General features: G+C 41.8%; 1 protein-coding gene across 6 annotated transcripts in view; it reads left to right on the top strand.

Moving 5' to 3' along the window:
• Nucleotides 1-25,531, top strand: part of KANSL1 (KAT8 regulatory NSL complex subunit 1) — a 176,610-nt gene that overhangs the window by 145,829 nt on the left and 5,250 nt on the right. For 2 of the 6 annotated variants that reach the window (XM_042473396.1, XM_042473395.1), the window contains 8 exons: nucleotides 1,485-1,670; nucleotides 4,004-4,165; nucleotides 4,478-4,632; nucleotides 8,231-8,352; nucleotides 10,092-10,149; nucleotides 16,029-16,141; nucleotides 17,630-17,876; nucleotides 23,275-25,519. In XM_042473396.1, the coding sequence (XP_042329330.1) occupies nucleotides 1,485-1,670; nucleotides 4,004-4,165; nucleotides 4,478-4,632; nucleotides 8,231-8,352; nucleotides 10,092-10,149; nucleotides 16,029-16,141; nucleotides 17,630-17,876; nucleotides 23,275-23,502 (1,271 nt within the window). In that variant the 3' untranslated portion in view covers nucleotides 23,503-25,519. Of the gene's footprint in view, nucleotides 1-1,484; nucleotides 1,671-4,003; nucleotides 4,166-4,477; nucleotides 4,633-8,230; nucleotides 8,353-10,091; nucleotides 10,150-16,028; nucleotides 16,142-17,629; nucleotides 17,877-23,274; nucleotides 25,520-25,531 lie in introns of those variants that run through there. The other 4 variants (XM_042473397.1, XM_042473398.1, XM_042473400.1 and 1 more) reach the window with 4 other exon arrangements.

The raw sequence follows: 25,531 nt of genomic DNA, 5'->3' as shown, positions 1-25,531 counted from the left end.
AATGCTGTTTAGTTAACAGGACTAACTGGGTTTCAGGCAACACAAAGACACCTGTACAAGGTTGTGGTTCCTTTGAGAAAGTGGAAATTTAAGATATAAAATATGCAGTCTGAAAAAATGTGCAGTAGGAACATGGATAGCTGTGGAACTGGAAAAATGGAAGTGTGGAGAATTAAGCACAGTCTGCATTGGAGAAAGGACACTGGAATCAAAGTAGAGAACAACATGAGTGTCAAAACCCAAGCAGAAGATTTAAAAGTGTTGAAATACTACTGAGAACTTTTGAAGGAAAGAGGGACAAGTCAGTGTTCAAGAGACCCCACTTTTGATATCTCAGGTTTGATGTGGCAACAAAAGTAGATTGCTGGACTAAGAAAAAATAATAAATTAGTTTTTGCTATATAAGAAATAAGAACTATTGACGCCTATGGAGAAAGTACATCTGAAGAAATGTGTAAAGTGTTTGGCCTTTTTTATTTTTTTAATGTGCAGGGTGTTTGCCAGGGCATTAGTGCAGTTGTAAAATTTGCTTCTTGAAAAACCCTTCAAGGTCTCTACAAGACACTACCAGAATGGACCTTGTAATTTCCTTGCCAGACAAAGCCAGGTTGAATTGATTTAAATCAGGAAGAAAATAACACATTTTTATTCAAGTTTCCTGATGATATTCCTTCATTTGTTTCCTAAACATAGGAGCAGAACTGTTCATAACCATGTTAAGTTTATAGTGAAATAATGTATTATTTACACAGTTGTTTAATTCTTATGCCTACATTGTGTATCACTTTTTGTTGTAGTGTATTTCAGGGTGTTTGTTTTCTGTTCTATTTAACTGTAGAGGGAATGTCTTTAAGGTGTTCCCATATAGCAGCAGTGGGTTACACACAATCCATGGGACTGCATGTCCCCTCTCTGCTGATTTTTCAGTCCTGCTGCCATACTCTGCATCATGGCTGCTCACTAGTAAAATGAATTTATTTTTTTCTTTTCTATTAAAACAGAGTCTTTGGGAACCTTTTACTTTAAAGTCAAGTCAGGGAGTCAGACTCCCCAAAATCTCTGGGAAGCCCAATTCTAACACTATGTGGAAAATCATTTTTAAAAACCAAAATATAATACCTGGGACTGTTGGGATGGTGGTGGCTGATTCTTTGAATGAGCACTGAATTGCCTTCTCCCTCCTCTTCACCCACTTAGATAGCATGCACTGCTAGTCAGAGCTTTGAAAAGTTACTTTTATGGTTGAGATGATTCTGTGAAGTGTAAACCCAAATGAATAAATAAATAAATAAATGTTTCCAGCCACTGCTGCTAGTCTTTGATGCTCACTTGGAGGTCACTGAAATGTATTTCATAGATATGCAAGGGTGTATTTGTTCCCAGCTGTTTTGCATTCAAAATGTATGTCTTTACTTTGAACTACTGTGTAATAATTTCTCTCTCTCTCTCTCTCTCTCTCTTTCTGTGTGTGTGCTTTCCTGCAGATGTACCAATGAGTTTGCATTTCCAGAGCATGTTGAAATCCCAGCTGCAGAACAAGCCCTGTGAGAAAATCAAACCACCCAAAAAGCTCATGGTGAAGCACCGGCCAACCATGACTCCCAGCACTCTGTCTGACTCTGCACGCAAGGACCGTCACAAGTTGGTTAACACCTTCTTAACGGCAGCCAGTAAGTGTGCTCCTGTCTTGATTTCAGTCTTGCATTGCCAAAATGACCAGTGGGTCCTTCATTGTATCCCATAGCCAGTCGTGGTTCTGTATGGTTTAGTGTGCTATGGAATGTATTTTAATGACATGAATCAGCCGAGGAACTTGTGCACTAATAAATGAGATAATTATTCCTTGTGATTGGGCGGATTATAAATTAATAATAATAATAATAAGTATGTGCCAAGTACTTTTTCTTTCCTATAGTAACCATAGGGAAGCTCCTTATATCTTTCAGCTTAGGCTGGGCATTTAGGAAGAAATAACACTTAGGTAGGCATGAGCTCCAATGTTCCCTGCTTTCCCAGTTAGCACATCCTGATTCTTGTATTTTTGATGGAAAGCTACTGTGCAGCTTTAGTTTAATGAAAACAAAAAAGCCCAACAACCCCAAAACACTTTACAGTTGCAATATATTCATTAAGATGAGGCTTCAGGATACAAGCATCAGAGTTTATAAACAGGCTTTTACAAACTCTCCCTGGTGTGTAAATGTGGGCAGTAGGGCAGCACTTGTAGAGCAGAGCTTGCAATGTTTCCATTTTGGACTACAACCCCAGAATTGTCCTAGTCTGCATATACATTTTCTGGGGGATGTCTCACAGTTGTAACTCAAAAAGATAACGTTTCCAGAGTAATATACTAGTCAAAAGTGTTGTGGTCCACTTGAAGTAGACCGTTCAACTCTGGATCTTAAGTCCAGTCCTCCCTCTTGATATGGACTCCCTCATGTGGCCATTGGCAAGTTACTACCATACTGTAAGTAATAATTGTGGCATAACCTCTAGCAATTTCTGGAAAAGTGAAAGCAGTTAACCATTATTTTGTTATTTCTGTGAAATATTGAAGAAATTTTTGTAAAAATCTGAACAGTTCTTCAGAAATTTCATGGCATATTGGAGAGGAATGACAAAGGAAACATCACATCTTAAAGATGCAGAGCTCTCCCACATTCTGAGTCTAGATCACATTGTCTGATTTAGCCTAGGACTTTGTTGTATTCTCACTAGCAACAACTTTTACATCAAAATCTCCCATAAGATCTTCTGGCTGATACTCTTTTACCAAGGCTTGATCTGCAATCTTGGGTATATTTCCATTGAACTATATCTCTTGCCTTCCCTCCTCAGAAGAGGAAATATGCAGATAAGGCCTTAAGAGAGGTGCTAGGTTAGCCTTTTGTAAGCTGGTGTCCTTTAGATGTGTTGAACTACTGTAGTGCTACTGTTGCATTTTGGGCTTTCTCACCTGAAAACCTTTTTGGTCCTCATCCTGGCTGTCTAATGGAACATAAGCGAGCTGGCTATTTGGTGGTATGAGCAGGACACTCTGCACATACTTAGATGCACATCGATCCTTTTGTAAGCTTCAAAGTAAATATCTTACATTGAAAAGTGGTTGCGCCTCAGCAGCATTAAGCCCTGGCAGCATGTCCCTAAATATTAGAGTACAGACATTGGACTGATGAATTTATTTATGGGTGTGTACATGGTCTGTCCTCCCATTTTGCATGGATGCCTCCCACCTGGAGTGTTGTGTATAATTATTATAACTGGAAAGGTAGGTCATTGCTTAAAATAGAGCAAGGAATGAGATTTTTATTTTCAGAATGTTTTACTGTTGTCAAGTAATGCCAACAAAGACAGTCTCCTCAGCCTTGCTAAAAATACGTCTGCTGTAGGATCCCAAATGTGTGGGCCAAAAGCTAGCTGCTTAGAGTGGAAGCTAGGCCCTTAGAAAACTGAGTACAGCAGAGAGTTTTGCACTATAGACTTAAGCATACAGTGTAATGGCTGCTTGCCTTCCCTCTCCATAATCTGCATCCTGTTTCATTGTCGCTGTATCTGTATATACTTCAGTGGCCAAGAGGTTCTTACCACACGTGTGGTACAAGTGTTGGACTGGACTTGGGACATCCAGATTCTAGTCTCCATTGAGCAATGAAAAATTAATGGGTGAATGTGGCCAGCCATGCTCTTTCTCATACTGACTTAGCTCAGGGCTTTTGTGAGGAGGATAGCATTGTAAACAGCAAATATCACATGCACACACACCCCAGGGAAAGAAATAGGTCAGTGTGGGTTATCACTCAGCCATCCACTTAGGGACTAGTGCTGCAAATTGCACTTCCTGAAACTGCCAGCATTCACGTGCAGTAATGGTTGTATGAAATCCCAGAGTCTTGCCTGGGTCTTTGTAGCAGGGTCCCTCATTTGACAACTGTGCTGTGAGAGGCCAGGAAAGAGAGGTGAAAGCAGGGCATTTTCATGGCTCTCTTTCTGTTCCATTCCTCAGCTTGCTCACATCACAAAATCGAGCCAGACAAGGCACACAGGCAATCCTTAGACGATCTAAGGGCTGCTCCCAAGGCCGAGAGAGCGCCAGAGCGCTCGCTTATCCTGACGCCTGTTCATGAGAGAAAGCGATTGCGGGACAGCTCCTCGGAGAGAAGTGAAGGTAGGCTGGGCACAGACAGGTCTGTCCTGGGAGAGCCTGGGTTTCACATTCCTCTTCTCCCTCCTCCTGCTGTCTGAGCTTTGGAAAAGGGTGCTTGCTGCTTAGGGGAAATAAAGGGGGCAATGGTGTCAGCTGCTGTTGTCTCTTTTTGTGTGCTTTAATGACATCCTTCTGGAGAGGACTTTCCTCTTTCTTGAGTGATTTTCTGTTTGTTTTTTAATTTAGATCGCTTGACAATGGGCTGGTACTGAATCCTTGTGGCAATACAGACATTCAGATAACACACATACTTTTTTTTGCTCTCTTGTACAGTGTTGAAGCACCATGCAGATATTGGAGGCCCAAGTTATCTGTCCAGTGCTATGGCCTCCACAACCCACAGTCCCCTTGTACGACAGTTGTCCACCTCCTCAGAAACCTCCATCCCCCCTGCCAGCACAAGCTCACTAGGCAGCTCCAGCACATCTGTAAGTACCTACCTGATGATGGCTTACCTTTTTGAGGTGATGATTAGTTAGTTTGTACCTTCAGTATGCCCATTGCTTGATGGAGTATAAGAGAACAGGTCTGTGCCTCATGGAATATAGCAGATTTTAATCAGTGCAGAATGACAAGGCAGAGAGGAAACTTAAGGTAGAGGGGAGGTAAGCAGAGAAGAAAGAATAGGCATTGTGTCAGTTGTATATACAGTCAGTCCTTTCCGACCACAGGGTTGCCATCCGCAGATTGGAGCATCCAATCCCCAGTGGTGGCATGTGCACATGGTCATGCGCGCAGCCAGCCACCATTGAGAGAACAGGACTTTTTTTGCCATCTGCGAGGGTAGGGTGCTATTCATGAGGACTACCCATCATCCTTAATCATCAACCATACTGTCTGAGTCCAGTGGGAATTGTATTCCAACAGTATGTCAAGTTTTGATAGGATGTCTTACGGATTGATCCTTCCTCTCCCCCTCATTTCTCAACCTCCACTCCATACAGGGTAGCCTGTATGGACAAAGGCACATGTTCAAGGTTGCATAGAGAGGTGTTTGTTCTTGGTTATTCATCAGTTAGAACAGCTTCTCCCTGGAGACTTGGTTTGCCAGAGGCAGGATCTTTAGGACAAGCTGAGGTGATTTCTTGACAAAACTGGTATTGAATTTAGAAATTAACATTTCACAGAGCTTTGGTCTTGATGTTTTTAGACCTAGATGTTGTTTTAGGATATTTGAATTTATACTTGCTAATTCAGTTCACGAGACAGGGATGTTCCTGCACTTAGCACAACTACAGGGGAAAAAAAAGTCAATTATATTGGACTTCCCCCTGTTGTGCTTCTACTAAGACCAAAAAGCACTTGTTTCTTTTTTTTAATTCTTTGCAATATTTTTATTTCATGCATGCCCTATTTGAAGCACAGTATTTGTACAGCTTTAAAAATACTAAAAACTGTAAACTAGGACTGGAAACATATTGTTTTCAGATAATGTTGAATTTCAAACCTGTCATCCCTCAGTATTGTTGATACTGACAAGGTCTAAGGGACTTGCAGACCAACAACATCTGGAGGATTTCCACCCATGCTATACCTTCCAAAAAGAGTTGCACAAGCAGGTGTTTAAAAAAACAGTCTTCTTATATTTTGCACATAGATTTGAGACCATGGGATGTTTTTTTTATAAAGTATATAAATCTATATAAAATTACAGAGTTTTGTCTTCTGTGTATGTGACTCAAATTCAGCTGCTAGTCACAACTAGAGTAGACCAATCGACTTGACTGGGGCTTGGTAAGTCAATATTTAGGTAAATCCCTTTAATTCATTGGCTGTATTCTAGTTGGTACTAGCAGTTGGATTTAGAAAAGTAGAAGGAACTAGTGAAGAGGTTTGCATCTATTTCCTGATTGGTTCATAGCTCACTGGACTTCTCAGGTGTCTAAATAATAGAGGGTCCACTGATGCATATGAAGTGACCATCACTTGGCCAATCAGTGCCAGGATTTCTGTGTGTGTAACAATCCTATTTTCCCAACCTTACTAGGCTGTAATGAGACCCAGTAAATCCCCTAGTGCCTCTCTAGCACCTCTTGGCAGCCAATCTCTTACCTCAGTCATCTTGTGTGATTAAAGTGTACTTTTAACAGCAGCAGATACATGTATTCAGTCTTTACCCAGATTTGTCCACTTAGCTCATATTGAGGGAGGGGGAGGAAGACACTGAGACACAATGGTAAGTCTGTTAGGATTCATTAGCCTGTTAATTCTGGGTGGCATAGGTCTTTTGAGTCTTCTTGGCTGTATCATAAGATCTTTCCAAATTAGGTATCATGTTAAAAGTTTAAAATCTAAGAATAGGGTTTGAATTTCCCCATATAGCCATGATAAAAAAAAATTAAGATGACTTGAATCAAGTCAGATTTTCCTCCCAGGATTGTTGGAACTGAAGCAAGATCTGAATACACTGTCATCTTCACTAGAGCTGGGACAGAATGAGGTCTAGTTTCTCAGTTGTTAGTGAAGAGGATAGTTATTCAGTACAGTCAGCTCTCTGTATTCATGGATTCAACCATCCATGGCTTGGAAATACTTTTAAAATATATAAATTCCAAAAAGCAAACCTTGATTTTACCATTTTATATAAGGGACACCATTTTGCTACACCACTGTATTTAATGGAATTTGAGCATCCATGGATTTTGGTATCCATGGGGGATCCTGAAACCAGACTCCAGCAGATATCAAGAGCCCACTGTATACAGTTCAATGGCAACAAAATGGATCTGTGAATTGTACTTGAAAAGGGGCTGCTGGAGTGCAGGTGGAATTCTTATCTCTTAAAAAACAACAGAAATGGGATGGCAATTGGCAAGCCATTTAAGTGCTTTAGAAAGTTGTTCCACAGTTAGTCAAGAAGAGTTGCAGTGTTTGGGGAGCTACTAGAAGTTTCTCCTTATGAGTTTGTAGCAAAAGGATAATGCACATTGATGCATGGATGGCATAGCCAGGGAAGATGTTCTTGAGGAAGACAGGCAATGGAGTCTTCAGGAAGAGGTGGAATTGGGGGGCATGCAAGGTGATTGCTGTAAAGTTCATATGTAAGTCGGTGAGATGAGATGTGTAGAATATCTTAAAGCTTCCTGTTGCTTTCATTTCTAAGAGGACATGTAAGAAATATAAACAGTTGTTGAGATTTAGGAGCAGGTAGATCTTTACATTTGGAAATGTGCTGTTTGCGATCTGGCTGCATCTCACTGCTTTTGAGAAATGTCCCTTAAGATTCAGACAGATGTTTGGCAAAATTCTCTATCAGAAAAGTTTTTTCAATGATTTTTGTCACTGTGGGTAGATGTCTTTTTCAAATATACAGGGACTTTAGTGATGTTCACTTGACATTGACTTTGATCATGTTCACTGTATGGAACATGGGCAGAGAAATGTAAAGAGGAGGCAAGAGAACCATTAGCTGTATTCTAATGCTGGCAGTGGTGGATCCTGATAATCCTTCAACTGGAACTGATTTAGCTGCAAAGATAGTGTGAAGACAGATAATCCCATAGTAGTCTCTTCCAGATATGTAGGACTCCACCATCTCTAGCCAGAAACCCATTTGCCATGCTAGCTGAACATGATGGAAATCATAGTATCAGGATGGTACTGTGTTGGATAAGGCTTCTGCAGGGCAGATTTTTCTTCTCCACATACCTTTATTTGCTTTATTTGCCAAGCACTTTTTCTTCCAAAGTATACTAGGTGCCACTCCAGAAGCAAGGGCTGACTCTGTACAATCAGTATTAAGAAAATATCTCAGGACTGCCAATCTTGTCATTGCTAGCAAAGAATTTGAAATGTACTTTGATAGCTGTGAATACTGTCACAGATGGTAACCCTGGTGTGATTTTCTGTGGTGGTACCGCTTCCCCGGGTACTTCTTCTGTGGCTCTGGCTATTGGGGCAGCTGTGACAGCATTCCTAGTCATTAGACAGGGGAAGACACCTGAACAGGCATGCTGCCTCCTTTGTGATACTGTTGGATCTTGTCTCACAATTCCTTTGTCTGTTCCTTTTGTGTTTCCTTTGCTGCAGCAACCAAGGAGAAGGAGAGGGGAAAGCTCTTTTGACATTAACAACATTGTCATCCCTATGTCCGTTGCTGCGACCACCCGGGTAGAAAAACTGCAGTACAAGGAAATCATCACACCGAGGTATGTACAGAGATGCCCATCTTCAAACTTCATAGTTACCCTGTTCTTTTGTAGCGGTTCTCAAACTCTCTCCTTTGCAAATACCATTTGAAAATTGCTTGGGTGCTTGGTAAACCACATTTTAAAAAGGTTTTGGTATTGAAATGAAATCATGTGCCCTCTTATTTTTATTTTACTTTATTTTATTTAGTTTTGCCCTTCAAACACAATTAACAATTTGGGAATTTCTGAGAGGACCTGAGTCCTGACCAGCTTTCTGATCACTTAAGGCCACATTAGCCATCCTTCTGCATGAACTCCAAAATGCAGAAAAGCCAAATTGGGAGAAAGGGAAGAGAATTGTAACACTAACTGATATGGATTTACCAAATGTGCGAACCAAACCTATTGGCCACATAACCCGAAAAACCCACAAAAAACTACAAACCTATTATATTTCTTATGCTGGGTACCTTATACAGTTTCTTACTGTTTTTGCTGGTCTTTTACATTAATAAATAGTTGATGTACTGGCTACATGCAAAATTGCCAAACAATTCTGCAAGGACAAGCAGCTAGGTCTAGTATAAGAATCTTTATAGTGCTGTTAGGAGGAAGAGAGAGACATAAATTAAGAAGGTTGTGTGCATTTGTGGAGGCTGCAGCTTGGATAGGTAGTTGGTTGCTGTGTCCACATTGCTACTTGCAGGAGAGAGGGGCTCAGGACAAAGGAAGGCATTTTTTCTGTGCCATTGCTACTTGTACAGTTGGCCCTCCATTTTCACAGTGGATCCGTTCTGGACACCCTCCCAGTGTGAAAACAGAGGCTTGTGCATATTCAAGCCTCATAGGCTTGAATGGGATGCACACACCATTGGAGGTTACAGGTTGCCCCTCCGCAGATAGTCGAGGTTGCGGGTCTCAGATCCATGAGTTAGGAGGGGCAACTGTACTTAATCAGAATTAGGGGGAGTGTAGTGGCAGTAGCTTCTCTGAGACATTGTTAGAACATCAGCGAGGGAGAGGAGCTATCGAGAGCAGATGCATGCTGCCAACAGCAGTGGTAAGCCTCATTGTTGGATGTTGGCTCTTTGTCATCTTCTCCACCCCATTTTTGTCAGTTGCACACATGGAGCCATTTTTATCACTGTTATGGTTGAAGTATTTGTTCTTGCTGCCGTACTGTATTGTCATTAAAGTTAGCAAAAGATCTAACTTTAAAAAAAAAGTCTCCTGATTAGCAAGGTTGGAAGAAAGTATTGTAAAATCCTTGAAGAATGCTTCCCAGTCAAATGGCATTTTCTTCTCCAGATGAGTTGATATTTTGCTTGAAGATGGTGGGAATTGTAATTCAACATAGTTGAAGGGTAGCAGGTTGAGGAGCCTTGGGAAAGTAATACTAGTCTAATAAGGGGGGAATAGATTAATTAAGATAGACAAAGAGTCTGATGTAGCAATAAGCAGCAATAAGCATCACCACCCTTGAATAATATGGGCCACAACTGTGTCCGTATTCCTCCATCCATGGGAGGGGTGGAATGAAACCCCCATGGTTGGGAAGTGTCTACTGCACCTTGCTGTTAGCAAATGTAATATCTGTTAGCTTTTTAAAAATAATATTCAAAGCCTTTATCATAACCAGGAGGCATTTCTAGCATTTCTTCAAACTTTTTGTCACCCACCTATTAGAATCATTTCAGTCTTGGGATATTGGTTGGTTCTTATCTCTTATTTACTGTCCTTTGTGACCTGTCTTACAGCTGGCGTGTTGTGGATATTGGTGCTCTGAAGGTGAACCCAGATGAAGACAATGAAGAGGTAATTAATGATGATTCTCTTTTGTGGTTTCTCTGTAATCCCACAGATGAAATACTGGCATGTCGAGACTCCTCCCCCAATCTTCCTACTACCTCTCTATCTGGGCTTTTCTAAAATGGAGGAGCAAAAAGCTTCACCAGACAAGAATTGCAGAATCTGGCTTGAGAATGCTAAAACCATGGCAGGATTAACGTAATTCTTATTTTTCTTCCTTCCATGAAAGAGTTCTTTATCAGGCAACCCAGTTCTGCTCTGTGCCTTATAAGTGGCTGCTAAAAATGAGAAAAATTTTAATTGCCTTCAAATAGCTGCCCAGAATTCATTCCATGGGAAACTGAGTTATATTTCCTTATGGCTACTGTTCCTTTTTCAAAGAACATAGGGGTAAAGGTCAGTTGCATGACTGCGTGATCCACCTGACTTGCCTTGGGGAAGAGAGCACAATGCAGTTAGTTGTTCAGGTGTGTGTCACAGATTCACTTAAAATAACAGAGCAAATAACAATTAAAAGAGAAGACACTCAGGCATGAAGACCGTGGCTATCATGGGGTTGGTTTTCCCTCCATTCGAAAACCTGTTGGCTCTAGTAGTGATAATACTGCTGGCACTAGTGAGACATCAGAGAATCCATAGCCTGTGACCACCCCTGGCCTAAAAAACAAAACAAACAAACAAACAAACAAACCAAGCAGGGGAAGTGTGTAAGCATTTGCCAAAGAGCTAAGCCTTGGAAATCATTTTAAACCCTTACAACAAAAGTAACCCAGAGTTCTCTGCGTCCCATGATACTAGTGATAATTGACAAAATGGAGTACAGATACGCAGATGACACCATAATACTAGTAGAAAACCTCAAAGACCTGAAACAACTACTAAGAAAGATCAAGGAAGAAAGTGCAAAGGCAGGCCTATTGTTGAACATAAAGAAAATAAAAATAATGACCACAGAGAATCTATACCAATTTGAGTTAGACAATGAAGAAATAGAAACTGGGATCAAACATTGATAGAAATGGAACCTGGCGCCAGGAAATCAGAAGATTAAGAATGGGAAGAACAGCTATGAAAGAACTAGAGAAGATCCTAAAATGCAAGGCTATACAGCTGAGCACAAAAGTTAGTATCATACAAGCATTGTATGCTGTATGTTGCCATGTATGGATGTGAGAGCTGGACAGTGAAGGAGGAGGATAGAAGGAAAATCAACTCATTTGAAATATGGTGGTGGAGAAGAGTGCTAAAGATTCCATGGACAGCCAAAAAGACCAACAAATGGGTCCTGGAGCAGATCAAGCCAGAAATCTCCTTAGACACCAAGATGACAAAAGTCAGGTTGTCGTACTTTGGACAAAGTAAGAAGGCATGAATCATAAGAAGGCATGAATCATTGGAGAAAACAGTAATGCTAGGAAAGGTAGAGGGATGTAGAAAGAGAGGAAGGCCACATGCAAGATGGATGAACTCTGTTAAAGAGATCACGAGTATGACTTTGCAGGAGTTGAGCAGTGGAGGACAGATGGTCTTGGAGATGTCTCATCAGCAGAGTCGCCATGGGTCAAAATCAACTGGAGGGCAGTTAATAACAACAAAAAGAGTGAATAGCATCTAAACAGGCATTTTTGAGAATAAGTGAACTTGAGGTGCTAAAGATGACTTATTCCTTGTTCTTATTCTTTGTTTTTATAAAATTCTTGAATAGTGTTTCTTTTTATACTGCTGTTCATACAGTAATAAAGATGGATTGATTGAATGATGATTAATTTTAGTATATTTGACATTCAGCAAATGTCCCTCCATCATTCCCTTCTCCTTTTGTTCTGTGTCTTTTAGATTGTAAGCCTGAGGGCAGGGAACTGTCTGATTAAAAATAATAATTGTAAGCCGCCCTGAGAGCCATTAGGGCTGAAGGGCGGGATATAAATACCTAAATAAATAAATAAATAAATAGTTGTGGAATTTTATATTCTTGCTCCTACTTTTCATATGTGACTGGAATGCAGATTGAGATACATAAAAAAGGATACTGAAAAGTAATGCATATTCATGAATAATTAGATATATGTACTTTTAGAAATATATCACCATGTTTCATTCTCTGATGTAACTGTCAGATATGGATTGTCGCCTGTAGAGATATCTAAGCTTTGAGAGTCCCTGGAGAATTTTCAGTTTCTTTTATCCTCAACAGACAGCCATCAAATGTACACAACTGAGCACCCAACTAAAACACATAGATAGTAGAAGAGTTGGTGAGGCTGTATGTTTGTCTTCATGTGAATTTTTGGTAAGACATTTACTCCCTCACTTGAGGGAGTAAGGAATTCGGTCATAACAGAATTTTGGATACCAGAATCTTAAGCTGCAGTATTCTTGGCCAGATGCTTAGGCATTTGGATTTCTACAGAACAGGTCAAGGGAGTTGACCTCATCCTTCTCATTAAAAAAAAAAGGCTCTTTTGGCTCACATTGTGCTGTTAGTGGTGAATGAACCATTAAGGGGCTTAATAAACTTTAGAACCATAGAATTATAGAATCATAGAATAATAGAGTTGGAAGAGACCACAAGGGCCATCCAGTCCAATGCCCTGCCATGCAGGAAATCCAAATCAAAGCATCCCCAACAGATGGCCATCCAGCCTCCGTTTGAAGACCTCCACCACCTCAACATTAGGAGGAACTTCCTGACAGTAAGGGCTGTTCGACAGTGGAACAAACTCCCTCGGAGTGTAGTAGTAAGAAGCCATGGACAAAATGAACAACAACTTGCCATTTCCTAAACCATAGGTGACACAGTGGTAGCAGCAGATGTACTGCCTCTTTTTTCTCCAGGCAATAACAAGCTCTGTGACAGTGGAGAATTCCATGAGGTAAAAGCATCAGCATCCCAACACTGAATCCCACTGAACAAGGAAAGGTGGGAAATTAGAGATTCTTGCAAGCCAGGTGTATTCTTCACTTTATATGTATCCTCAAGCACAAATTTCCAAATTATCATGAGGTAAATAGGACTAATCACTTTGGAAGAGTATTTGAAGAAGTACAGTAACTATGTTATTCTCTTGCTGCATAAGAAGGAAGGAGGAAGAAGAAAGAAAGAAATGGCAACAACTTTAAGACTAACTGTTTTTTGTTTTTGCATGAACTTTTTTGGATATAAATCCACCTCTTCAAATGCAGTACAGAGTGGTAATAAATACTCAGATGTAAAGCATATTTGCACAGTTCTGGGAGTGGGATGGAATGTAATAGGATCCAGGAAGATGCTAATCATGACCTTTACCATAAATTTTCAAAAGGATGTGTAATATGATAGAGGTCTTTCGGATCTTTACAATGACCTGTTAGTGTTCATGTGTGAAAAACAATAAATCTGATTTCCAAATATCAGTTTTTTAGAATTTAGGAAACTCAGAAAACCGTATGTGCAATAGCGAGGACTCTTATAGCGTGCTATGAAGCCATTGTCTTTGGAAGAGTAGCTACCCTTGTGCGGACATGCCACCAGAAGACAGAAGTGTTGCGTAGGCTGAGGCCAGTGAGCCAAATAATAGATCAGAACAATTACATGTTTTGCGGGTTGAAACCCAGGATAGAAGCAACAGTGCCTCATAAAGGTTGTGCATCTGTGCTTTATTGCCTTTTTCATAAGAACAGAGTTGAAGATGAAGATGTGCCTCCAAAGGAAGAAGGTACTTCCAGCTAACAGACCAATGCCTAAGGAAACTAAAGTGACTGCATGTTCTTCTGTTGCTGCTGTCATCTAGCTTTGAAAATTCACTTCTCAAAGCCTCCTGTATCCTGTTAAAAATGCTATATGTATTAACCAACAGGATCAAAGACCACATACTCATGACAATCCTCAGCAACAGTTTCAGTGTGGAAGACTGCCTTATTGTTGAAGGAGAATGTTCATCCATTAGGTCCAAACCAGCAGCAAGCAAACAAGCAAACAAAAAAAACAAGTTAATGCGGCTTTAGTGATGTGTGCTGTACATTTTTTTTTCCGAACACAGAACAGGGGATTACTGTGGAACAGTGGGTCAATACTGGAACGTACGACAAAATTTCTCTCTGCCCAAGCTTATAATGCATATGAACAAACCACTTGAGAACTGCCTCTGCTGTAGCAAGTTATAGAATGATTCAACAAGCTTCTATAGAACCTGGAAGGAACTTAATGGGACAGGCACATGCTTCAGTCTTTTAAACTGAGATGATTCCTGCCTGAACTGTGGCACTGGAATGCCTGAGAGATAAATATTTCTGGAATTTGGGCAGGGGGTAGTGAAAAGATCCTTGTGTGGACTGTGAAAACCATTTTGATAGTAGAGAGAAAGCCACCCACTGTCTAAATTTTCCCATTTCCCTTTGATGAAGCTTTTGGTGAATGTGCATCCTTTTCTACCCCTCCCTAGGATGTACATGTCTGTTACATTTAACAGGATGTGGCTGAAGAGAATACAGTCATGTGAGGGATGTATTACAGAAGAATTTCACTGGGGTGGTGGGTGGCTGTTTCTTTAAATCATGTGATAACTCTTACCAGCCATTAGTGATTGCGTACGGTCATCCCCTTGTCTTCTGAGTCCCTTGTGCATAGAATGTGATTCCTGGAGTAGATGAGGGGGAAAATTAGCTGTAGGTGAAAGAGAAAGAGATTCACCCTTGTTTCTAGTCCACTTGCAGAGCACTGAACAAGCTCCCTTATAGTGGAGGACAGACAATTCAGTGTCTGGCAAAATTATGTGATCCCTCATCTACTCGGTTTTCCTTTTCTTTGAGCTATTGCATGCTGTTCTTTACCAAAAAACCCTTTCCAAGTCCCTGGAATGAAAGGTAGAAGGAAGCCTGTAGATCAAGGATGGGAAAGAGGGAGCAGTCTGAGTGTTATTGGACTTCAGCCCCCATCAGCCCATGCCAGCATGGTAGTTACCAACATTGAGAGAGCCTCAAGTCCAGCCCTGCTCAGTTATATTAGAGCCAATATACTTTGCATATATTTCTCAAGACATCTTTTAAGGTAGAGACAGTTAAGAGTTTTTGGCTTCAAGAATGCTTGCAAAAAGCTGTCATGCAACCAAACTGGAAGTCACAGGCTCTAGTTGGTTATGTTTCCAGAGATACTTCAAACATGTTGGGTTCCATAAATGTATTTTTGGGCACTCTAAAGCTGTTCTCCCCTTTTCCCTACTCTGAAGAATAAGCGTACATAGACAAATGTAATGTTTTGTAAAGTTTATTCCATATGCATGATTTGGGCTTTTTCTAATCAGAATTTTATCTAATTGTATTAATTGCTATACTCAAATAATGGCAGTACCTGACATTTTGGTGTAGGGAACTGCTTTTATGCCCTCTAGCCTTGTGTTTCTGCTTGTAGCCTCTTCTTGCTAGGTAAAGGCAGAGAATTCCCAGCACATCTCCTCTTAGAGGCCAAATGAGTTTTTAGGGCATGATGGAAATCTTTCTTCCCAGCACCTAATCATGCTCCAACAATAGATCCTGCTGTAAAAGAAAAGCAAGACCACTGTTCCATGGCTGAACTGTTTCATGCTTTGGGCAGCTGTTGTGTACAGAAGATCTGGAATTGTCAAGATTTTGAGTTAATACGAATCAAATCTAAATTATTGCAAGTCATTTCAGATACCCATGGATTTACCTCGTTGATCTTTCCCAGCAAGACATGCATGATGCACGAAGGGACAATGGGGCAGACATCTGATGCAAGAGCCTCTTTTTCTTGGTGGGTTGGGGGCAGGCAGGAGGGATACCCAGCATCTTCCTATGAAGAGTCCTGGGGTGCTTTTAGAGGGCCTTCTGAATCACTGAAACTTTTGGAGAATCTTCCCAGTGCTCATCTCCTCTTATTGCTCTTCCAGATAGAGGATCTGTCTGATGCAGCCTTTGCCACTCTCCATGCCAAGTGTGAGGAGACAGAGCGGGCGAGGTGGCTGTGGAGCACAAGTATTCCACCTCAGCGACGAGGCAGCAGGTAGAGCTGGCTTCTTCTTCAGTAACATGATGCCCTCAAGTCTTGTTGTACAAATTGTTGTCTATTTCAAGTACGGATGACTTGGTGGTTCAGGGGTGCCTATTTTAGGTAATAGTAGGGGTTGACTTCAGGAACTGGTGGACGTCTTGTTAATGGCATATGCACGTGCATGTCAGCCTTGTGCCTGCATGTGTCTTTTTATTGGTTGTAGAGGGTGGTATTCCCTCCCTTGGTGTCAAGTCCCCTGCCCTCCAGACATACTGTAGTGTTGCTGCAACAGCTCCCCCCCAGCCATTCTGTGTTGCATGGAGAGTGTGAGTTATCAGAGAGGCATTTAGTTATGTCCATGTAGCCAGATGTGAAACAGTTAGCATCATTTGCTGAGACCTTCAAAGGACCTCGACATTCGATAATGTAAGTATGGTGGGTTAGTGAATGTCCAGCAGTAGTGTAGTGTAATGATAATCAACTTATGTGAAATGTGGTGCTTTAGGAGAGTTCTCAAGATACTGTGGGCTGCCAAAAAGACAAATAAATGAGTTCATTTGGTGCCTGGAAGCCAAAATGACTAAACTGAGACTATTGCACTTTGGACATAATATGAGAAAGCATGACTCATTAGAAAACACAATAATATTTGGTAAAGTAGGAGGGAGTAGGGAAAGTGGGTGGATAGGCACAATCAAGGACGTTGAGTTAACAAGACTTGAGCAGGGCTGTGAAGGCCTTTCATTCATGGGGTCATCATAGGCCGAAGTGAACATAACAATTAACAACAAAGTGTAGTTCATCTTGCAGAATTACTACACTATGCTGAGCCATACAGGATGCTGGCCACTATATCCAGTTCCAAATATATGGGCTAGGTTATTAACTAGTAGTTGCATCTAAATACAGTATTGAGTTTTAAAGAGGCAATGTGCACAACAAATGTAAGAACGCATCATCCTGTAATAAAAAGAATAAGTTAGAAGTGAGGCGGGGGGATGAAGTGGACATGCAGTATGGGAAAATAAGACATATATGTGCTTAGGTTTATTAGCAGTGGAGTTTAAGAGCTAACAGGTTGTGCCTTAAAGAATTGGTGGAAAAGGTCACCTTTGGAAGTGATTTGAAAGAGAAAGGCATCCTAGAGGTGTTCAGGAGGCAGCTTCAAGCATGGGGAGCAGGCTGGAAGAAAAGGTGGAATCGTTTGAGAAAGCAGCATTACATGTGAGGAGGAGACAGTGCAAGGAACATAGGAAGTGAAGTATTTAAAAAAAAGACCCTCAAAATAATTTCTTCCCAAGCTGTGTCCTTAACTGATTGTGAAAAAAGTCTGCATTGAGTGAGCTAGAAGAAGGACTAGCTGAAGGGTGATTGTTTTTGCCAGAACAGGGGCTTAAATCTGCTTCTCATTCTCCTGATGTGATTTCTGTGGATGAAGCTTTCAACTTGACAGCTATAATTTTTTTTAAAGTGATTGCAACTTTGAAAAATTAATTTCAGGTCTTACAGATCATCAGATGGACGGACAACCCCACAGCTTGGGAACCCATCAACCCCACAACCGGCATCACCTGATATTGGCAACTGCTACTCCCATTCTGACTTTTCCCATACACACTCGCCACGCAGTCCCATCAGCCCTGACATGTTCTCTGGTCCCCATACTCCTCTGTCCCGGGAGTCCATGCGACATCTGTCCAGTGAGGACACACGTTGTTCCACACCAGAATCTGGCCTTGATGAACAGGTGAGTGGTAGGTTCCTTACTGGTCTCAAGAAATGGTCCATGGCCTTTTGCTGAGCACTGCATTAATGGGGCCCTGTGGACTGTTTGTCTGCTTTTCAGTTTTGCTTTGGAAAAGCTGGCTGGTACTCTTAAAGAACAAGAGTCTCTTTAAGGAAGTGAACAGAATATTGGGGAGGGACCTTTTCCTATAAATATAGGGGTTTGCTTTACTTCTGGTTAGGGTAGATAATCATTTTCTAGACAGAAATTCTGTCTCCATTCAACAGCCATCTTAACAAAAGCTTTTGGGACACAAAATGTAAAAGTGGACATATACTATTTGCACTGGTTTTATTATTTGCCATCTCTGCTTATCATTTGGAGTTTATATTTTTAAAGCTTTGTCCTCTACCAAGACATCATTTGTTTTGGGCAATTCAAAAGTTAATTGAGAGCCAGTGTGGAGTAGTGGTTTGTGTGTTGCACTAGGGCTTCCGGAGACCAAGGTTGGAATCCTTACTGAGCCATAGGGTCGCACTGGATGGCCCTGGGCAAGTCACACACATTCAGGCCTAACATCCTCTGAATAACTCTTACTAATCCTATGATAAGGTTTCCATAAGTCAGAGTTGACTCAAAGGCACATAACAACAAAAAGCTGTAGAGTTCAATAAAGTTTAGACACTTCTAAGCCAAGATGGTGTCCTTCACTGTAAATAAGAGCATAGATACATGGAGTGTAACTGAAACCTAGTGGAATAGAATGAAGCAATGGGATATGATTATTTCTGAAAGGAAGAAAAAATATCTCCAGAAAGAAAAGGGGACGGTATACTAGATGAGGTTCTTCATGCCAAAAGGGGCCTGTAGAGTCCAGAAAACTAGAAAACATGAAAAGAGCAGAATTGTGTGTGGCAGTGCCAGGCCTGACATGTTAGCTGTTGTTATGTGCCTCCAAGTCGTTTCTGACTTATGGCAACTCTAAGGCAAACCTATTGAGAGATTTTCTTGGCAAGATTTATTCAGGGAGATGCCAGCCACAGATGCTGGTGAAACGTCAGGAATGAACTCTTCTAGAGCATGGCCACATAGCCTGAAAAACCTACAAAAAACTATGGATGGCGGCCATGAATGCCTTTGACTTCACAATTTTGTTAGGCATTTGAACATGAAAGTGTGGGTTCAGTTGTATTTATTTTGAGAAAATCTGTTTACTTAATGGTAATGAGAAAAAATAAAATAAACCCATGCTTAGAAAAGCTGATCGCAAAGCTGATCACAAAAGCAGTGGGGAGGGAAACCTGGATTTAAAACTAAGGGGTCAGCAGTACCTGATGTCAAACTAAATGGAAACAGCAGTCCAAACTCACTGCAGAAAGAGTCCAGTTTGAGACTTCTTTAATTGCCCTGGCTCAGTGCTAAGGAAACATGGAGATTGTAGCATGTTGTGGCCCCAGAGCTATCTCAGGCAGAGAAGGCTAAATGCTTCATAAAAATACAGTTCCCAGAATTCCCTAGCATTGCACCAGGACAGTTAAAGCAGTCTCACTGAATTATTTCTTCCTTGTGGTCTCTGTGAAGCACACAAGTGGGTTATTCTGCACCTACTGGAATCGCTAGGGAAGACATGGCAGTAGCTCCGCCCACCCTTTATTCAGGTTCGGTGTCTTCCCACCCTTTCTCAGTTCCATTTGTCCACTGCGTGAGCAGCACAGGGAACCTTGCTTGGAATTCGCTCCTTCCTTTTGCTTTCCCTTTTGACCACGTTTTGGCTTTGACTTCTCTTTGGATAGTGATTTGCCTTGTTTTGGACTCTGATCAATGGTATTATACAGCTTGTTTGACCATTCTCTCGTCTTGTCCCTGTGGCTTGTTCAACAATGTCCTCACACTCTTTCAAGAGGTGTATTGAGTGCAGAGGCAAAACATTTTTCCATACCTCAACGACTGGCTATTCATCGCTCCAACCAGACACATGCTCTTGGGACAATCTCAACTATGTTCTCTCCCTCCTTTGAGCCTTGGGATTGATGGTCAACACAGAAAAATCCACTCTGTCTAACCCAAAGAGTGCGCTTCATAGGCGCCATGTTAGATTCCACGGTGTCAAGAGCATATCTATCAAACCTCAGGTCCTCTGCCTTGCTTCCAGACGCATCAGGGCGTGAACAGTCAGGTTGCGCTGAGCCACATGGCATCCACAACATACAACACTCCTTGGGCCCAACTCCCTTACAGTCCTGGTTCCTCTCGGTGTTCAACCCTGCCTACGACCATCCACAGAAGTGGATCACCATCCCAAGGCCGGTATTGATGGCTCGATCTGCAGAACACCTGCGTGGGCATGCCCCCCTGCCTCCTCAGCCCCAGGTCATTCTCACTACAGACGCCTCCACCACTGAATGGGGAACTCACTGCAATGACCTCTCTGTCAACGGGAGATGGTCCCTCACAGAGCGCTGCTACCGTATCAGCACCCGGGAGATGCTAGTGGTCTGGAAGGCCCTAAAATCCTTTGCAGCAATTTATGCCCACTACCAGTTTTCCGGCCGCCCCTCCTTTTTTGTCGACCCTCTGATAAAGAAGTTTTTCAAGCGCCTGACCAATCTCAAGCTTCCATCCACCGCCCTCGATCCAGCTTGGGGCCTCCAACTTGTGTTGGCAGCCCTATCTACAGCTCCCTTTGAACCTCTCACTTCCTATGACCCAAGGCTCCTCACTTGGAAGACAGCATTTTGGTCACGTTGGGCTGGTAAAATCTGTGCCCTCTGTACCGACACCCTCTACCTCAAATTCTTTAACAATAAGGTCATCCTCCGACTGTACATTTCCTTTCTGCCGAAGATAGTCTGTATTTTCCATCTCAACCAAGACATTGTTCATCCAACGCTTGCCCCGAACCTGACCACTGACACAAAGTGCTGACTCCACTCCTTGATGTCAGACAGCCTTTGGCTTCCTACCTGGATAGAACTTCAGTCTCAAGACATTCTCGCCAACTTTTTGTTTGCTACTCTGCTCCCAAACTGGGACTCCCTGTCACCCCACTGCATTTCTCCAAGTGGGTAATCTCCCCTATCCGCCTTTATTATCAACTTCTTGGGTAGACTCCCCCTGCTCGAATTCAAGCCCATTCAACCAGGGCGGTAGCCACTTCCTCTGCCTTCTTGTCCAGAATCTCCTTGGAGGACATATGTAAGGCTGCAGTCTGGTCACAACTGCTGACCTTTATTAAGCATTACAGACTTGATATTAGAAACCGCCGTGAGGCAGCCTTTGGCAGAGCTGAGTTTCTGCAATTCACTGAGGTTAGTTGACAACTGTTAATGATACACACTCACATGGTTTTCTCCTGGTTTATTATCTTTATTGTCAGGACATTCCCTCCTGCAGGAGACATTCAGCTTGTCAGTCTAACCCATTTGTGGGCTTCGCAGACACAACAAAGGACTGTAGTTCTTCAAGTGGTCATCTGCGAATCCACACAAATCCTGCCCATCCTTCCCTCTTTCGTGTCCTGCGCTTTCTTCCTTGTCTGCTCTTACAGCGGACTTTTTGAACTGAGAAAGGGCGGGAAGACATTGAGCCTATATGGAGGATGGGCAGAGCTACCGCCAAGTCTTCCCTAGCAATTCCAGTAAGATCCAAAATTGCTGCACAAGTGCAGAATAACCCATCTGCGGATTCGCAGATGACTACGCAAAGAACTACAGTTACAGGTAAGCAACCTGCCCTTTTGCAATGTATTTTGGACCAGCAATCATAGTGCCATCAGACTGAATGTATATGTGGATGGAAATTGTCAAAAGATGCTTAACACAGTTGAGTTTAAGTTTGAAGGAGAAAGCTTCACTTTAAAAAGGAAACAAGGAGAGTGGTTTCAAAATTCTTTACATTATGTAAAATCATCACAGAAGCTCAGATCTCTTAAGGAGAGAATAACACAAACTCTAGCAAAAAAATTTTTTTTTGAAAAAGATTGAAATTAAAGAGGTAGGGCCAAAATTGCAGAGAATATGCCTCCTCAAAAAATGTGGTAAGTACAAAACGGCCAGGGGAGCACTAGGTTTATCATGCAACATGGGGATTCTAAGTAAGCTAGCTTACAAGGCACGTTACAGAAGGCTAGGCTGGGCAATTTGCACTGAAGCTGAATGAATTCTTTGTGTCTGTCTTTATTGAAGAGAATTTAGAACCAGTTCTCGACCATGATCTGGTATTTTCAGGGAGGGTGTTGGAAGAAGCAAGAGGTGACAAGGTACTAAGTTGTCATGTTGTTAAGCTGAAGATCTAAAAAAACAAAACAAAAATCTGGTCAGCATCCAGAAGTAACTCAAAATATAAAATAAATGTGAAATAACTGATTTTAAGTAATAATATGTGTTCCTAAATTTGGCCTCTATACTAGAGAACTAGAAAATGACTAAAGTAACACGTAATGTTTAGAAAGGGAACTGGGAGAAACAAGAATCACAGGGCAATTGACAACCTTTGTTCTGGGTGATCAAGCAGAAAGCATTATTTATGAAAAATGTATCTGTCACATAGAAGAGAAAGACTTGAAGAGGAATCAGCATGGCTTTGGTAAAGTTAAGTTCTACCCTTCCTAGGCTTCTTTTTCCTTTCAGAATATCACAATAATACATGATTAGAGGCAACCTGGTAGCCATTTGACAAACTTTCAGCGAAGGCTCCTTAGGAAACGTAGCTGACAGTAGTTGCAATCTTTCTTGGCTGTGTTGCATGGTACAGTGGGCTCGTTATCCGCTGGGGTTTGGTTCTAGGACCCCCATGGATGCTCAAGCCCCATTCAGTACAATGGATAGCAAAATGATGACCTTTATAATACACACACACACAGGTTTGCTATTTATATATTTTTAAAATATTTTCAATCAGTGGGTGCTTGAATCTGTGGATATGGAGGCACAGCTGTAGTTCCATATGTGGAATTATGCTACGATGACTCATTTAACACCTCTGGACCTAGTGTAGAACTCCACTCTACCCACCCCTGCCCCTCTTGGCCATTCCATGCTTACTGGAGAGCAACAGTATTGCAGAAGTAGGGGGGTCTTTTCTAATGATTTTCAGTTACGCTTTGGCAAGCAGTCATGGAGGAAACTTTCATATGAAAAGGACTTGGAATACAAGTCCCCATCCTTTCAGCTTCGATTTATTTCCTGTTACCTGAAGGCAGTGTCTTAGGAAACGTGAGCCTCATTTTTTAGTTGGCTTCAGTTTACATGTCAATCCAGGTTGCCTGCTACATGTCCTGCATGGAGATATGCTAGTAATTTTGAGGATTCTGGGTGCTGAAGTCCAAAACATCTGGTGGGTCAAAGGTCTTTGTGAACCAGCTTTGTAAATGGAAGCGAAACACAAAAGCCCTGCTGACTGGCTGCCTTTTGGTTTTCAGACTGTACAGCCCTGGGAGCGACGCAGCTTCCCACTTTCCTACAACCCCAAGACTGAGTGTGAGGACCAGCCAGATCCCCAGGACCGGTCATCCCGATGCACACGGCGCACATCCGGTGGCAAACCCTCCCGAGAAACAGACGGAGCCCCCACCTCGCCCACCTTTGCTTGCCTCAAGAGTCGGAATGCAGGGGCAGCAGCCACCGTGCAGCGGCCGGCCCACAGATAAGAGATGGACAGGAAAATGAGAGCAAAAAGCAATCCACCAAACTAACTTTTGGCATTAAAGCTTCTGAAATCTGCGTTTGATATTCAAACATCCTGCTGGGAATTTTTCACAGTTTTTAGTGAATTTAAGGAGTTTAGAAACTGTTTTATTTCCCTTCTCCCTTTCTTTCCATGTTAACTTGTCACGCACACCTTATCCAGTGCTGGGTGGTCGGATGAGGAGAGCAACATTGTCTCCCCTTCCCCATCTTTAACACTCCTCAAACATTGGGGTGAAAACTGGCTGGTTGGCCCTGGAATTCATTCACTGGCAAAAGGTTTTCTTTTCTCTCCCCCCCCCCCTTTTACTTTTGCTGTGTCTTGTTCTCCTCACCCACCACCATCACTGTGCCCTCCCTTCTCCCTTAAGATTTTAGTGGAGTGAAATTAGTGGTGAAAAGTGATGTCTTCTGAATACAACCCCCTTCACTCTCTTTCTCTCTGTTCTGCTCATGGGCCACCATTGGCACTAGAAAGCACTTGCAATGCAAACCCCCTCCTCTTGATCACTTGGTTCCCTAAAGGATGGCTTCTCACTTGCCCTTGCAGGAGCTCCTTTTCTCCAAGTTACCTCACCTTGTGCTGCCTTCATCATTTCTACTGTCTGTTGCTGCTTTCAAGTCTTCCCCCCCCCCCCCACAAATCCCTTGCCTCCCTCTCTCTCTCTCTCTCCATGTTAAAGAGGAAGAAGTGTTCTTGGTTGTTTAAGGCAATGTCCCATCAGCATGGATGTGATTTTTGGAGAAGTCAGATCATACTATTGTTGTTTAGGATTTTATTTTTAATAAATGAATATACATAGCAAGCTAAAGGCGGAGTGGGGAGAAAACCGACGGACAAGCATTTCAAAAGGAGTTTTCCATGACAGAACACTTTTAAAGGCTTCCTTTGCTAGATGTGATTTGTGATTCTCCCCTCCCCTTTATCTGCTGTTAATTCTTAAGTGTGTTTCTTTTTAGTTTTGCATTCTGCCTGTTAGTTTGAAAGTTGCAGTAGTTTGTGTATCTGCTGCTGCTAGATTGCAATACAATAGTGTGGAGCCTTAAATATGGGGAAGAATGTCACAGGAGTCAACAACTTGTCGCCCCAGATTCACAAAGCCATATTGTAGTGAGAGTGTATAATTTCAGTATTGTTTCTTTCCTTTGGCTCTCGGTAGAAGCATGTAGTCTATGCATTGTCTGAGATGGCATCTTACATTTTGAAGCTATGAAGTGTACGTTTTCCCCCCAGGAAAAGATAGAACTTTGTTTTTCACCACTACTATGTAACTCCACTTCCACACACAACTTACATGAAAACAACCTTCTTGGTCAGGTTTTCTTTCCTCCTTCTGACAACTTCTTGGGCTGACTTATCACTAAGCTCAACAGATCTGGATTTAATTTAAAGAGGCCGCTGCCATCACCTTCCATCCCCAGTGACTCCCAGATTCTGCACACCGATTCATCTGTAATGTTTTTCTGACCCTTGCGGTGTGGCTGTTGGTCCCTGTCCTGTTGTTAGCATTGCGCCTGTCTTCTGTATTAATCACATCACCAAAAAGGAAAAAAAAAACATTTTTTTTTCTCATTTTGTAATCGTAACGAAATAGTAGCTAAACTGCTTAATGGTTGGGGTTTTTTCACAATTTTCAACATTACTTAATGTTTTTGGTTCTGTTCCAGTTTAATTTCTTTTTTAAAAAAGGAAAAACCCAATGCTACCATATCCCTCTGCATTAAGTGCTTTTCTATTTATAAGGTTGAAAATTCTGAATAACCCTCTTAGCGTTATAAAGGAAAAAATCCACAAAAAAAAAACCACCTTGTATTTTGTAAATATTTCTTTTCCTGCTTCAAGCTGTGTAATGTCCTTGTTATATAGAAACGCTTTTCTTCAGAGAAGCTGATCTTTGTTTAATGTCTTGATTCTGTTGGCCAAAGCACAAATGTGTGCTTATAAAAAAAAGATTAAAAAAATTAAAAAGTTGACAAAAACGTGCTAAATCT

Source organism: Sceloporus undulatus, chromosome 6, assembly GCF_019175285.1.
Source record: "Sceloporus undulatus isolate JIND9_A2432 ecotype Alabama chromosome 6, SceUnd_v1.1, whole genome shotgun sequence".
Lineage (NCBI taxonomy): Eukaryota > Metazoa > Chordata > Lepidosauria > Squamata > Phrynosomatidae > Sceloporus > Sceloporus undulatus.
This window is presented reverse-complemented; position numbering and strand designations above follow the sequence as displayed.